Raw genomic sequence first — 14432 nt, 5'->3', positions numbered from 1 at the left:
GAATGGGATATTGACTGAAAAATAAGCCCATGTTTAGTTATTAAATTATTACTTTATATTTTTGAAATTTTTGGCTACCAGTCAATAATTTTGTTCTTGTGGGGTAGGCTGGTTCCCGCCCCTTCAATTCAATCAGTATCGATAATGTATGGTCCGGGAACCAGTCTGCTTACTATAGCAGATCTGTTTGTGCTTTAAAAAAAAAAAAACCCTGAGAGGGTTGCAGATATTCAAAAAGGGAAAAAAAGGAGCTTTTTTGGTTGGCGAAAAAACATACAAGTTGAAATTTATTAATAGAAAATAAAAATTCAATTTTGTTGAAGAGCACAGGGAGTGTATTTTTTTCTGCAGCATACATCGTATTTTAACCAATCACATCATGTACCCTAACGTGAATATTTATCACGCTGTGTGGATGGAAGACACTTGGGTTTTCATAGTGTTTCCCTTCAATTAAACTTCCCAACCAACACAGATATTTCATGAAAATGGACACGGGTTCAAACCACAGATCTTGCGATCCATAGTTCATTCCACTATCCACTAGGCCACTGTGGCAGTTCGACGAAAGCCGTTCTTTGAAATGCTTTTAATAATGTACAGTATGCATGACTGAGCGATAGCAATGGTGTGACATCATTGTTATTTTACATCGAACTAGCTGAATAATCATGATCCATTAACAATGTGTGCTGCAGATAAAAAAAACGCTCACAGGGAACGCAACAAAAATGTTACTGAAATGGAAGAATTAAAGATTAATTCACACAATCTTGCTTCTTTGGGAACAAAGAAGTAATACGGTACAAGAAATTCGACGGCGAATACTTACGGTCACAGTACCACGCGGCACGCATCTCAATGTTAATCACAAAATTATGTTATAAACACACTCAAGCGAAAAAAAAAAAGTTGACGAATCAGAAAGATAAACGGTATCAGACGATAACAGAAGAATATGTGTTAAGAATATTCCGTGGAGATGGCACAACCACATGGAATCCAGAGACTATTTCACTTTTGCAGATGTCCAGAAATCAGTCAAACAGGCGCAAACAATTCCATGTATTCCTGAGGTTTTCTCTGGTGGTGACGTAAGCTCATTCATCCCACGGGAGTTACAAACAAGGTGACAGTCAAGAATTCCTGGGTCTGGCGAATCAATGATTTATAATCTCCGAGCCGTCAGCACAAGCAAGCTGTTTAAAGCTTATAATCGCCCCGAACATGACGACTTCCTTATAAATAAATGTTGCCTGTTTTCTTTATTACGCACCCGCGGTAGGGTTATTTTCAGTGGTGTGGTAGACATGGGTTTGGAAAGCGAAAACACTCCTCAATAATGAGACGACAGATTTTTTAAAGACCAAACATAGTTTCGGATTTGAGTGGGTTAGGCCTTGCCTGACGTAAACAATACAGGCTACCGTTATCGACAGACAGTAGGATTCAGTGGTGGCTCCTTTCCTGTGGTCATATATGTTAAGGTAAGGCCGCAGTGAAACAAAAAGGGAAACTCCGGAAGGAAGTTGCTACAAACCTGAAAACAACTGCACGATACAATGTAGGTTGAACTTCCCTTGTGACAGTTAGAGTTAGTACGTGCGGTTTAATTGTTGATCAGGTATTACGTGTACATGTAGTATGCATCAGCACATATGGTATGTGTACATGTACCTGAACTATATAGTCCATCATTTGTAATTTGTGCATTTTGTTCGTTTGAAGCAACAAAAGTGTTCAAAATCTAATGAAGGATACTGAACAACTAACCTGATGAAGTTTCAGCTCAGCTTCAGCTGCATATTCCGAGAAAAACAGCATTCTAGAATCTCAATTTCAAATCAAAAGTTGCTGAATCATGTTTTGAATTGTTTTGATTGCAGCTATACGTGATGTCGCGCACTGATCCGACGAATTATAGCAACCGCGCGCGCCTGTGCGTCGTGCCAATGCTTGTGCGCGCTGCGCTGAATAACAAAACGAACTACTAATTTAAATTTTTCTACGGTGCGTCTTTAAGACGCACCGTTGGAAAGGCCTTCTTTCGTTGATTACTTCAAAATGACAGCTTGCCAGAAAGAATAATTTCACAGGGAGTTTAGTTCCCTTACTATCTTTCAACCAGTATGTTTTTCAACAATAATTATGCCAGTTACTTTTTCGGATGGCTGCAAATGATGGACTCTAGCTTTAACAAGATAAGGCAAGCCTTAGTAAAGCCGGTCCCACAGAGCGCAAAATTCTATTCAACTGATTCAGAAAGGCTATTCACTAGAATTTTTTTCATGCAAACTTCTCTTTCACTAGAGTTGTGCATTTACGGGTAGTACGGAACCGGGTACCCGATTACAAAAAAAACACGGTTACCCGTTAAAGAAACCCAACCCAAAATTCAAATCTCTGATGTTGCTGTACAGATTGTTCATAAAGGTTCACACGATAATATAGTCGGTGCGTCAATACAGCAAGATACAAGTGTGTACAGTGAGCTACATGTAGTGTGTGAGCCAGTGTGAGCCTTACTTTCACGACCGTCATAAACATGAAATATGTGTTGTTTTCCTATATTTGGGGAGTCAGGTTGGCGTAGCGGTACTTTCCTCGCCTTCCACCGCTGTGACCCGGGTTCGAATCCCGCCTGGGCCAACATGTGGATTGGGTTTTCAGTCCCTACCTGATTCCGTGGGTTTCCCCCAGAATATTCTTCTGGGGTTTTCCTCCCACCTCTAAAACTGTCATTTCTTCTCATTGTCTTCTCTCTACAGGTTTCTTCAGGCTTGCGAGCTCCAGTGCGCTTTTGATGAATTCTTGGTTTCATTACCAGAAATATAATAATATAGCCTGGTCTTCATTCTGAAACTTTCCCACAAACGACATTCAACACCGTTCTTCTTCACTGTCTGAGAAGTTACTTAGTTATAATTTGTAAAGTTGGTTACAGGTACCCGATCCCATAATCTGGAACCGGTTCCTGACATCAACAGCCGGTACTCGGGTATCCTGTTCCGATGCATGGCCCTATCTATTACACAATAGCCCGGCTTTAGCCCATTCATTGGTGTTACAGGGTAATCCTATACAATAGCACTGCCCAGCTCACAAGTAACAGTCAGTCAGCCAGTTAGTATGTGCCAAGAGGACACTTAGGCTGGCCCTCTGGGACCAGCACGTGAATACTCGTCCGCAACAGACCTTTATCATGCTGCCACCATTTCAGTCATGTTCCCTGTAACCAATAACAGTACTGAATGATAATGGTTTTTGTGCACAAAGGAACCAGACTATTTTTCCTTCCAGCCTCGCTTTGGTTACGTTGATTTGAATGGGAAAAAATCAAGATGGCCGCAACATGATAATGGTCTATACAATTGACAGGGACTGCAATTTGACCTGTGCAATGCAAATGACAGAACTGTCATTGAACAGCTACCGGTACACGTACTCCACTATTAAATTTGAAACTGACCTTGAAATTTATGGCCTACAGTATTGATATACCCAATGCAAATGTCTATTCCGGTGATAGGAAGTTCAATTACATGTGAACTATACATGTAGTTACTATACACATGTACACAGTACATTTATTGTAAATTTATAAAACTGGGGATTATTCCTTGTGTGAAAAAAATCCTAAAAACCCTGATCCTTTGACCTCAAGTTCTGTGGGTTGCATGCAGCTTAGCTCGCCCTCCATTCAATGTTATGAGTTCTATGAACTGTAAAATTTTACGCTGTCGAATGCAATAGGAATTCTTTTCAATGTGATTGCCACATTGTACATTACACAACGCCCGTGGGTGGTTTAATGTACATTGTGTTTTGCAAATTTCTGAGTTTCACATACATGTACATGTGTACACTGGCATTTATATGTAATTTTATGCTATAAAAGGCACATAGGCCATATAAATTACCAACTTTTTAAAATGAGAAAACCCTTGCTCAACGTGACATACCGGTAGGGCGGTAACCAATACTCTGTGAAATTATTCTGCCCAAAAAGGTTTTCGTTCAAAAGAGAACAATCACCGAAGGTGGTTTTAAAAAGTGTGCCACTTGTGATCTGGGCAGTGCTATCTTATAGGGTTACCCTGTAGTGACAACAAATGGGCTCAATCCAGCCAATCGAGTACCGAAGATGCATGAACAGATTTCCAGTGAATAGCCGTTATGAATCACTTGAATGGAATTTTTGTGGGCTCTGAGTCCAGCTCTAATCCAAACCACCGGGGGGTAGGGGATGTGGAGGGGGGGGGGGGGGGGGGAGCGGGTGTGTTGGCAAAAGTTCAACATTAAAAAGGAATACATACCGGTACCTCCATTCATTTTGTGAGAGAATTGTATAAACCCATCTGTAACGACACCATCGTAATTATGAACCAGCTGGCGCTACTGGTTTTACAATCAAAGCGAGCCCCATTTTTTGTGTAAAATCTCACAGCCTCTGTATCTATACCGAGCTGTAGGCATATCACTGCAATTCTTTAATTGTGAATTACATGTTCAGTCCTGTTTACGCTTGCTGCTGTTCATGGGAACAGATGGTGTGGCCGAACGATGACACAACGGCGTAGGTGTGTCTGTCTGTAGTATTGAACCATCTGACCTAAAAACTGTGAATGTGTGCTGTGTATACATTATGTATACATTGTATACATTTTGTATACATTGTTTATACATTGTATTCACTGTGTGTATTATAAACTCCCCTTTTTGACATTTATACACAGGGCCGGAATTTAGGGTCAAAACAGTGAAGTGGCATTTTTCCTGTACATGTACCTGTTACCTTGGTACTTTGTAATTTACCATTCAAGTACATGTATCATTAACTTACCGCCCTGAATCCTCCAAAATCCTTTTTGCAAATTGGAGGAATTTGCAGGATTGAGGTTACATGGCCAAAGTGCATTGCTGATTTCGGAGTAAGCACTGTGTCAAGGTCTTGGGCCGGACCTTGTGTTGTTTATGCTCAGCCGTGCATAAATTTAGTCCTTGATTATACATTTATCCTCCGCACTGCTCCAGGATGTCACTGCCTCTGCCTCAGCCTATTGACAGTCATAGCCGGAGGATTTTGCAGGATTTAGGCAGTGGGCACCCCTCCATGGACCATATTCAAGAAACAACGGAGGAATTTGCAGGATTGAGGCTATACGTGTATGCTATTTTTCCATGAGGCCAATTGGAGGATTTTGCAGGATTGAAGCTACATCCTAGCAAAAAGGCCTAGGGAGTTAGGGTTAAAAATTACTTCAAAGAATTGTTTATGTTTGTTGGGTAGGTAGTTTGCTATTCATAATCACTCTTGGAGGATGACTTCATTAAGGAGCTAGTGCATCAGAATTATAAAATCATAGATGTCAGATGTACATGTAACAGGGACAGGGTAAAATTGGACCCCAATTTGAAAGAATGATCCATATCAGTCATGTCAAAATTATACAATAATTATCTGACAACTGATGTATTTGAGAGAGAAGAATAGAAAAAAATAATTTGTCGCCATTTTGCAAATGAGTTTATATTATGATGCATAGTGGAGTAACAATTGATTAAACACTCTTTGTATGACATCAATATGGTTCCGGATGCTGAGTTCGGGAACAATTCAAAGTATGACTCGGCAACTTTTGAATTGAAATCGAGATCCTAGAATATTGTTTTCTCGGAGAATGCTATGTACCGTACAGCATTCACAGAGCTAAAACTTCATCAGGTTAGTTGTTAAAGGGAATGTACATTGTACATCATTGGCTTTTGCTGTAATTTTCAGAAATGAACTACATGTATTTGAGGGGTTAGTATAATAGATCAAATATTGTTTAACTGACATGTTTGAAGTTTTGTGTTCGAAAATGCTTAAAAATCCAAGAAAAACAAAATTGTTTAAGTAGTCTGGTTCCCTGACCTCACTAAAGATAAAATAGATCAATTTATAGGTGTCGGAAAATTGTAAGGTAAGGGAACCAGTCTAGCTGGCCTGCACCTGTTCATGAACATGTAACCAATAGCAAACAAAATTTGGACTGAAAAAAAATTTGTCAATTTGGAGCAGTAGTTGAAAAATAGTTAGGTTTTTCCAACGGTGGTCGGCCGACCACCGTTGGAAATGTGTACAAAAATACCATTTTCTTGAAAATGACTTGACACCAGGTGCCATAATTTTACAGGATGCTTTAGACTGTCATTTACCAACATCCTAGTAAGGTATTTTGTAAAAACTTGGTAGTTTTATTTTTCGATGTTTGCAAATGTTGTATATTCCCTTTAAGCACACGTGACACGTCTTTAGATTTTGAGCACTTTTGTTGGATCAAACGAAAAAAATGCACAAATGACAATGATCTACCGGTATCCTATCTTTTAAGAGAAGACAAGACAATAGGATTAAATTACCAAGGAATCATAACATATGTACATGTATAGTTACTTGCAATTATATGTTAGGATACATGTATACAGATATCGTATCAATACACTTTTTTGGATGTATGAATTTATATAGTTGTTATGCATGAGTTAACCTTGTATATATATATTTAGTATCTGACACTTGGTATAGGCATGCATGAGTTAATCTGACTTGTGCATTGTGCTTTGTCATGCATTTTAATGAGTCTGTGTATATATAGAGGTCAACATGTCTGCAAATTGCAAAAAAAAATATTGCGTTAACTAGACCTTCAGTTAAAATGAAGAGTAAAAATTTACTAGTTTTTCCCCAAGTATCACAATGCAGTAAATAACTGTGTCAATAAGCCAGTTCGGTATTCCAAAATAGTCTGGTAAACAGCAAGATTCGACAATTATTTTTCGGGATAACCGTAGCAGATAAATGCACACAATGCTATGGGGGACGTGGTAACCAAATCTGTGTTCTGTGCGATTTTTCGTGCAATCGAAAGGAGACGGAACTTTTGTTCGCACAAAAGTTTCGACACACAAGACACCTAAAAAGACTTCGCTGTCCAAAGGTGTTTTGCAAAATGTTATACTTCCGATCATGGTGATCCATTCAGTTTTGCTGGCATCCCGCTGTGCTTTTGCACGCATACGATGACGTTTTCATCCCAAAGGAAAAATCCACAAATCTTGATGTGCATGCATGCATGCAGTTGGAATATACTGAACTCCCTTATTACATTCAACTGGTTATGTTATCATGATCATGCTTATAAAACAACTTCTTCTGCAGCCTCCCCCCCCCCCCCCCTCTTCACGGCAGAACTCCAAACAGTTTCTTTGCAATTTTGCACCTCCGGTGAAGAAACATTAGTATACTAGTATATCTTGATTAATTCAATAGCTAATCAGTGCTTGATGTTAGTGCATGACTTTTCTATTAAAGGCCTTACACACTATCCAAAGATCTCCAAGTAGGCCCCGGGTCAGACAAGGCTCTGCAGGAATCCCGTTCACACTGGCAAGAATCCAACACGGCGTCCACACGGGTCTGGCGGTAAATCAAACCCTGGTCCCGACCAGGGTCTGGTCCCGACCAGGGTTGAGATCACTGATCTCTATAAAGACTGGAAAGCGTACAGAAAGCCGCAGAAGAACGCTATTTGAAGCCATATTGGAGAGACCGGCTGGTGATCTATTAAGGACACCCTGCCATCTTTACAGGCTGCATGATTCACTCTTGTAACATTGTGGTTCACGGCCTGAGTTTGACCACCACCACTGACCACGGTTCAAAATTTGTCAAACGGCGTTGTTTACTTCTGAATGCCGTAGTTCACTTTTGCAACGTTTGGAAATCTAATCACGACAGAAATGTTGTCCTTTTTAGGTCATATCACAATACGTGTACGTGATCAAAATGCGCGTCAACTCATGATACAGCGTGCAATGTATGCATGCGTATAACGTTTGAAAGACCGGGGGCCGAACTGGTCAAAAAGTAAATTCAAGCCTGTGACTCGTTTATGGATATCTGTTTTCCAGTCTATAGAGATCAGTGGTTGAGAGGCTCTACCTAGATAGAAAATTTAAAAAAATCTACAGCCGACCCGTGGACACATCGGTGTAAGTGTGAACATTACTCCTTGGCCTACAAGTACCCATGTTCGATGGAACTCAGTTAGTGTGTACCAAGGACCCATGTTAATTTCAACCCGGGGACCTGGGTAAGCAAGACAACAGTGTGAAAAGACCTTTGATCACTCCACGCAAAACTCAGTTAGTAGTCAAAAGCGTTAGTTAACAGCATGCTGTCACAAGGCTGAGAAAAGCACAAGAGAGATACCTACATGGTAAACGGGACTGGCGGGACGCTAAAAAGTTCTGAAGGGCGTTGTCGTTGCCCACAGAGAATCGGACAAGTTCTTGACCAGTGTGCAAACTCCAAGCGATTAGTGCCGCCATCTCGGTAGGGCTAGGGACCCATGGGTAAGCCCGAGATAATCTGGGGGAATTACAAAACAAGCGGGGGTACTGCAGAGAGCTGGGCACATAAGAAGCAAAAGCAATCAATCTTCAACACGGACAAAAAATGTGAATACTTGAAGCATGCGATTTTGCAAAAATCAAGAGCAATATATCTGGGACATGTTGTGGACAAGTTAACTCACTACAGGCGCCCTGCCTGTCACTGCCTATTAATCGCCCCAAACTGCCCCAGCAATAGGTTTTATGCATTTATCAATGATGTAATACAATGATGTAGTGTGATGAAGTGCAAGAGCTTACCGGTTAACAACTGAACCCAGCATTGGGTGTAAGGGGCAATGACCTCGCACCCAGCTCCCTCAATAATAACCATGATAACCACGCAAGCAAAGCATTTCCCATGTTAGTTAACCGCAACTTAGCCAGGATGTGTACATGTGGCTACAATTTCTGTGTAATTGTACAGTGCAAAACGCCACTAAAACTCCTGGCCATTCAACCGTACACCAGACTGGCAATATTTCTACATTGTACTGCACGTATATCACACAAACCCACAATTTTTAATTGAAATATTCCAAGAACTACCGTCATCACAAGGTCAAAAGCTGTCTGTGCCAGATGCTGCATCTATCTACATATAAGTTGAAGTTGCGTTTCCTGTACTTTCATTTTTTTAGTATTTGGTTAAACTCTAGCTAAGGCCTTAAAGGAAATTTTTATGACATGATTAATGTACGATACATGGAGTGTCAGCTGAATTAATAATGAGATAAGCCTGTGAATATGACTGTTACAGACGTTAATCCCAGTTCATACTTCATGCGAAAGCGAATGCAAAGCGAAGTTGACGTCATGAAACATTCCCTGAGAAATTCGTCCCAGTTGAAATGTATTCAACTTTTGCGAATTCGCAGCTCAAATACTTGCCATGTCATCACAAATTCGCGTTCGCTTTTGCTTTCGCACTGAGTATGAACCGGGCTTATGGATTCTGACCTAGGTTTTTACTTTCAGTACACATTGATAAAAGTCTGTGAAGCTTCAAGATTGCAAAAAATGCCTAAAATAACTACATGTGGTAGATCCACCGGCAGCTTCACTCTGAATCTGATGGAAACACCAATGGCATTCTACAAAAAAACTACTTTGATATTATGGAAACATATCATGTTTATGTTGTGGCCCAATTGTGAAAAGATGTTCTTTGAAGAAAATAAAAGGAATCCCAAAATAAAAGTACCGGTACATCATTCCCCTTCATGTTTTATATTTTGTTCTTCTTCAGCATGTTCAGACTAAAGATATAACCATTTTTCATCTTAGATTTGAACAGTCCAACGTAGTCCTTGCTTGATGCAGACAGAATAATGATGATCGAATCTCAAAGAGCAGGCCTAACTGCCACTGACATTAATATTTTTCTAATCGGGCCAGAGGCAAATCTAGAAGAATCTGATCTCTCCAGTGACCATGATAGCACCTTGAGCTAGAGATCAATGGATTTACAGATCTTACAATAATACTGAAAAGTAGTCTGGCGTCAGGAATCTGAGGCAGCGTTATTAAATGAATTGAATGATCAATGGTGTATGAAGGCTATAGAGCGTCAGGCTACATGCGAATTGCTTATGGCTACGGCTGTTGGTAGCACACGTGTCTATGGGAAGTGGCTTCATAGACGCATGTGTAACTGTACGCCACAGCCAAGTAATTTGGACAACGGCTCAGACTATTACACACTTTGTACAGTCAAAGATGATATTATTTTTTTAAAGGTACAGCAGGGTAGATCAATTGTCATTTGTGCATTTTTTTTTCGTTTGAAGCAATAAAAGTGCTCAAAATCTAAATAAATAAACGCTTTACGTGTTTCAGGTTACAATGCCAAAACTTAAGTAAGAATTGGTCGGTAGCCTAAATAAGGGAATAAATTTGTGTTTGGTTGGTTTTAAACAAGTAAGTTTAAACACTCTGTACAGTCAAAGATGATATTATTTTTTTAAAGGTACAGTAGGGTAGATCAATTGTCATTTGTGCATTTTTTTCGTTTGAAGCAACAAAACTGCTTAAAATCTAAATAAATAAATGCTGTGTTTCAGGTAATAATGTCAAAACAAACGTAAGAATTGGTCGGTAGCCTAAATAAGGGAATTAATATGTGCTTGGTTGGTTTTAAACAAGTACGTTTAAACCGTCTAGGAGTCTGGTCGTGGATAATTGAAAGCATCGTTTCGGTTTGCGGTAACACCATGTGGTAATAACTACTGCTTAGAAGATATTAGTTCTGAAAAGAACTTGTCCTGCTTATTATCAACTTTGCTAAGTACGGTAGTTTTTTGTTCTGATAAGAACAGTCCTGCTGTAAGTTCTAAACGAACTTGTCTCTGGTCTCAACGTTTCGACTAGCCTGCTCTAGTCATCTTCAGGAGACTGCTAATTGAAAGCTTTGGACATTATCTACGATTAATGGCCAAGCACATATTTACACGTATTCCCATTCATACCGGTAGTACTGCAACCATAACATTTTTTTCCTAATTTGACATTTCTGTCTTAATGCCAAGGTCCAAATGACCCTTGGATGACCATTATGCAGATTATTATTACCATGACGAACGGTCAATTATCAATGACCAGTCGAAACAGGAAATTAAATGGTTAAACTTATCTCGGTCAACCACTGGACAGCTGGAATGTGTCAAACGGTTGTCCTTGCAAAAGTACAGGTACACAATGCGCAGTACAACAGATTATGGTCAAACTGGGCAAGTGTACATGTACATAATGTGTACCGTTACATGTACTGTACATGCCTTGACTTAAAGCCGGAGTCCATCATTTGCAGCTATCCAAAAAAGTAACTGGCGTAATTATTGTTGAAAAACATACTGGTTGAAAGATAGTAAGGGGACTAAACTCCCTGTGAAATTATTCTTTCTGGCAAGCTCTCATTTTGAAGAAATCAACGAAAGAAGGCATTTCCAACGGTGCATGCGTCTTAAGTGCTTAAGAAGCACCGTAGGAAAATTTAAGTTAGTAGTTCGTTTTGTTATTCGGCGCAGCGCGTGCAAGCATTGGCACGACGCAAAGGCGCGCGCGGTTGCTATAATTCGTCGGATCAGTGTGCGACATCGCGTAAAGCTGCAATTCAAAACAATTCAAAACATGATTTAGCAACTTTTGATTTGAAACTGAGATCCTAGAATGCTGTTTTTCTCGGAATTCACAGCTGAAGCTGAGCTGAAACTTCATCAGGTTATAGTTGTTCAGTATCCTTCATTAGATTTTGAACACTTTTGTTGCTTCAAACGAACAAAATGCACAAATTACAAATGATGGACTATGTCTTTAATTAGGGCTAAACTGATTAACTTTGGCAAAATTGGGGGGAAAAATAGTATTTAGTTTTTATAAGATGGCATTTGCTTCAGGGAGATGAAACTTTCATATTGCATTTTTTCCCTCTGTTGATGTATAAAACATACGTCGTCGAAGGATTAAAAAAATAAAAATAGATATACATGTAATAGTAATACGTGTAAGTATCTGTGAAAGTGTACACATGTATGAACTTAATGCCTTTATAAAGGCACGTAAATATAAATATATTACCTGGCTATAAACCTATCAACTTACATGTAGTTTGTATGTACATGTAATGAGAAAATCCTTGCTCAAAATGAAGATAGGACTGGTACCAAATAACCTGTGAATTATTCCATCTGAAATGGTATCATTCGGAAGAAAACAATCATTGAAGGTGGTTTTTAAAAAAGTGTGTCCGCTGGCACACTTTTTGGCATGCATTAGCAAAGGAATCCAGATATAAATGAGACCCAATAATGTTTCCTCTGTTTTCTTAAAATGTAGGCCTATACATGTAGTAGCCCGACCGAGCTGAATCTTCAAACTGGTTTAGTTTTTATGGACTCTAATTATTAACATTTTGAACAATGTTGTTGCTTCAAATGAAAAAGGGCACAAAAAGTAATTGATCTTACAATGTACCTACCTTTAAGGTAACTGTTGGAAAACATATTGCAATCTGAGCTTCCTTAAAAATTGGCACTGATCCAAGATTGGAAACGGGTTCACCGACAATTTTAATACATGAAGTAAAATATGGCTTCCCTTTCTTACTCATAATGAAACAAAACATGCATGGTGACTACATCAGACAGTGCCCCTCTCAAGGGCGGATCCAGAACACAATTTTTTTGGGGGGCCAAAAAAAATTTGGTCCTCCAAAAAAGTGGGTCCAAAAATTTTTTGGATTCTAGATGCTCTGTGGTGCAATCTGAGGCAATTTCTGACCACTTTAACCAATTTTTTTTGAGGAAAAGATGGTGGTGTACTCATTGCCTGCCTTTTTTGCGATGTCACATAAAAAAAAAAAAAAATGGTTTCGTTTTGGGGGGGGGCCATGGCCCCCTTTGGCCCCCCCCTGGATCCGCCCTTGGCCCCTCTTCATCAATGTACCGTAATTTTTTTTTTAAAGGTTATAAACATACATGCGTACAAGATTGCTTTTAAAAATTGCTCGCAATTGTTCGCCCCTATTTAGCCACATGTTGATGTAGTTTGCAATGTACAATGCATACTGATGAACATTTTCGATGACTCATGTTTGTCATAGGATATGCCACATGAATGAACATGATTGAATGACGAAAAGCAGAAACTTAACATCAGAAAATTACACGTCATTCTAAATTTGTTCCACTAAATTTCCCAAGAAAAATTTGTTTTGGATAAAAATGCTTAGACTGAAGTAAATTTGTTTTTCATTCAAAACATATTGAATAACAGAGACTTTCATTTTTTTAAAAAACTAAATGACCCGTTTGCAAAAACAAATAAGATGAATCTGCATGCATCATACTGCACAAGTAAGAATTACCCAAAAATGTCCACCAATATGTAATTTAGAAATAAAGAATCCATTTTTATCAGTGGATTTCCAAGTGAAGAAATTGAAGTAATTTGGGCCAAAACTGCTTAAAATTAAATTTATTTGTAAGTCAAGACAGAGCATATTGAGCATCAAACATACGTCTTAGATTATGCGCAGAATTTCAATTTTTGCAAAAGACTAAAACACAAGTTCACAAAACTAAGAAATAAGATGAATCTTATAAATAGGAATTGTCAAAATATACACACCTAAACTGTAAAAGAAACCGTTCTCATCAGCGCTGTACATGTACATAGCCGCTTAGTTAATGAATCCAGACGTGTACACATGTGCGTACGGCGCAGCGATCTGTCAAATGGTACAAACATGTACTACATACTGTTCTTAATCTCATGTGTAGCTTGCCGTGCCAGCCGTAGGGAGACAAAAATTATCATCAGACGTTCTGACGACTACACGTTAGGCCCACGTGCAGGTAGATGTACGTCACCGATATATGCTTAACTCAAGGAATAACTTATGATTTAAAGGGCAACGATGTGTCATAAACTTTATGTAGATTGATTAACCCTACCGTAACTACCCCAACTCCATCGAAAACCATCCCCCCATTTTGCTGGATTTGGGGGACTTGGTCCAGAAGGCCTAGCGTGACTATTTGATGGAGTATGATGGACTTGGGCCTAATGGCCTGAAACAGTGATATGGGAATCCGATTGATTTTGCCTAGCTTCCTGTACTGCTATTGTGACAAAAGCCATGTGTAGCAAGTCCATGAATGTCAACCAGTGCGTCAGTGGTGGATTCCATTACGCCATGTACAGTTTTGTATTGGATGCACGGTGATTGGTGGATTTTGATGGAAGTGGTCCAGTTCCGAGTAAAAGACGCTAGGGAGTTAAGGTTTCAACAAATTACAATGTAGTAACTGTACTACGTTGTTTTACATGACTCACTGAGGAATAGGTAAAACCTAGGAGTGCGCGGGCGGTTTTGGGCGGGCACTGCGAGGAGAAACAGGCAGGTTTAGGGTACTATATAGTACAGTGACACAATGTACATGTACATTGGGGCAATTCCACGGTTACTCATGTTACATTTTCGTAACGCAAGT

General features: G+C 39.4%; 1 protein-coding gene across 1 annotated transcript in view; it reads right to left on the bottom strand.

The window, feature by feature from the left end:
• Positions 1–14432, bottom strand: part of LOC119724144 (guanine nucleotide exchange factor DBS-like) — a 92556-nt gene that overhangs the window by 65844 nt on the left and 12280 nt on the right. Inside the window, exon 2 of the mRNA XM_038195069.1 lies at positions 8262–8416. Within this exon, the coding sequence (XP_038050997.1) occupies positions 8262–8376 (115 nt within the window). The 5' untranslated portion in view covers positions 8377–8416. The remainder of the gene's footprint in view (positions 1–8261; positions 8417–14432) is intronic.

This window comes from Patiria miniata, unplaced genomic scaffold (genome assembly GCF_015706575.1).
Source record: "Patiria miniata isolate m_02_andy unplaced genomic scaffold, ASM1570657v1 HiC_scaffold_18, whole genome shotgun sequence".
Lineage (NCBI taxonomy): Eukaryota > Metazoa > Echinodermata > Asteroidea > Valvatida > Asterinidae > Patiria > Patiria miniata.
This window is presented reverse-complemented; position numbering and strand designations above follow the sequence as displayed.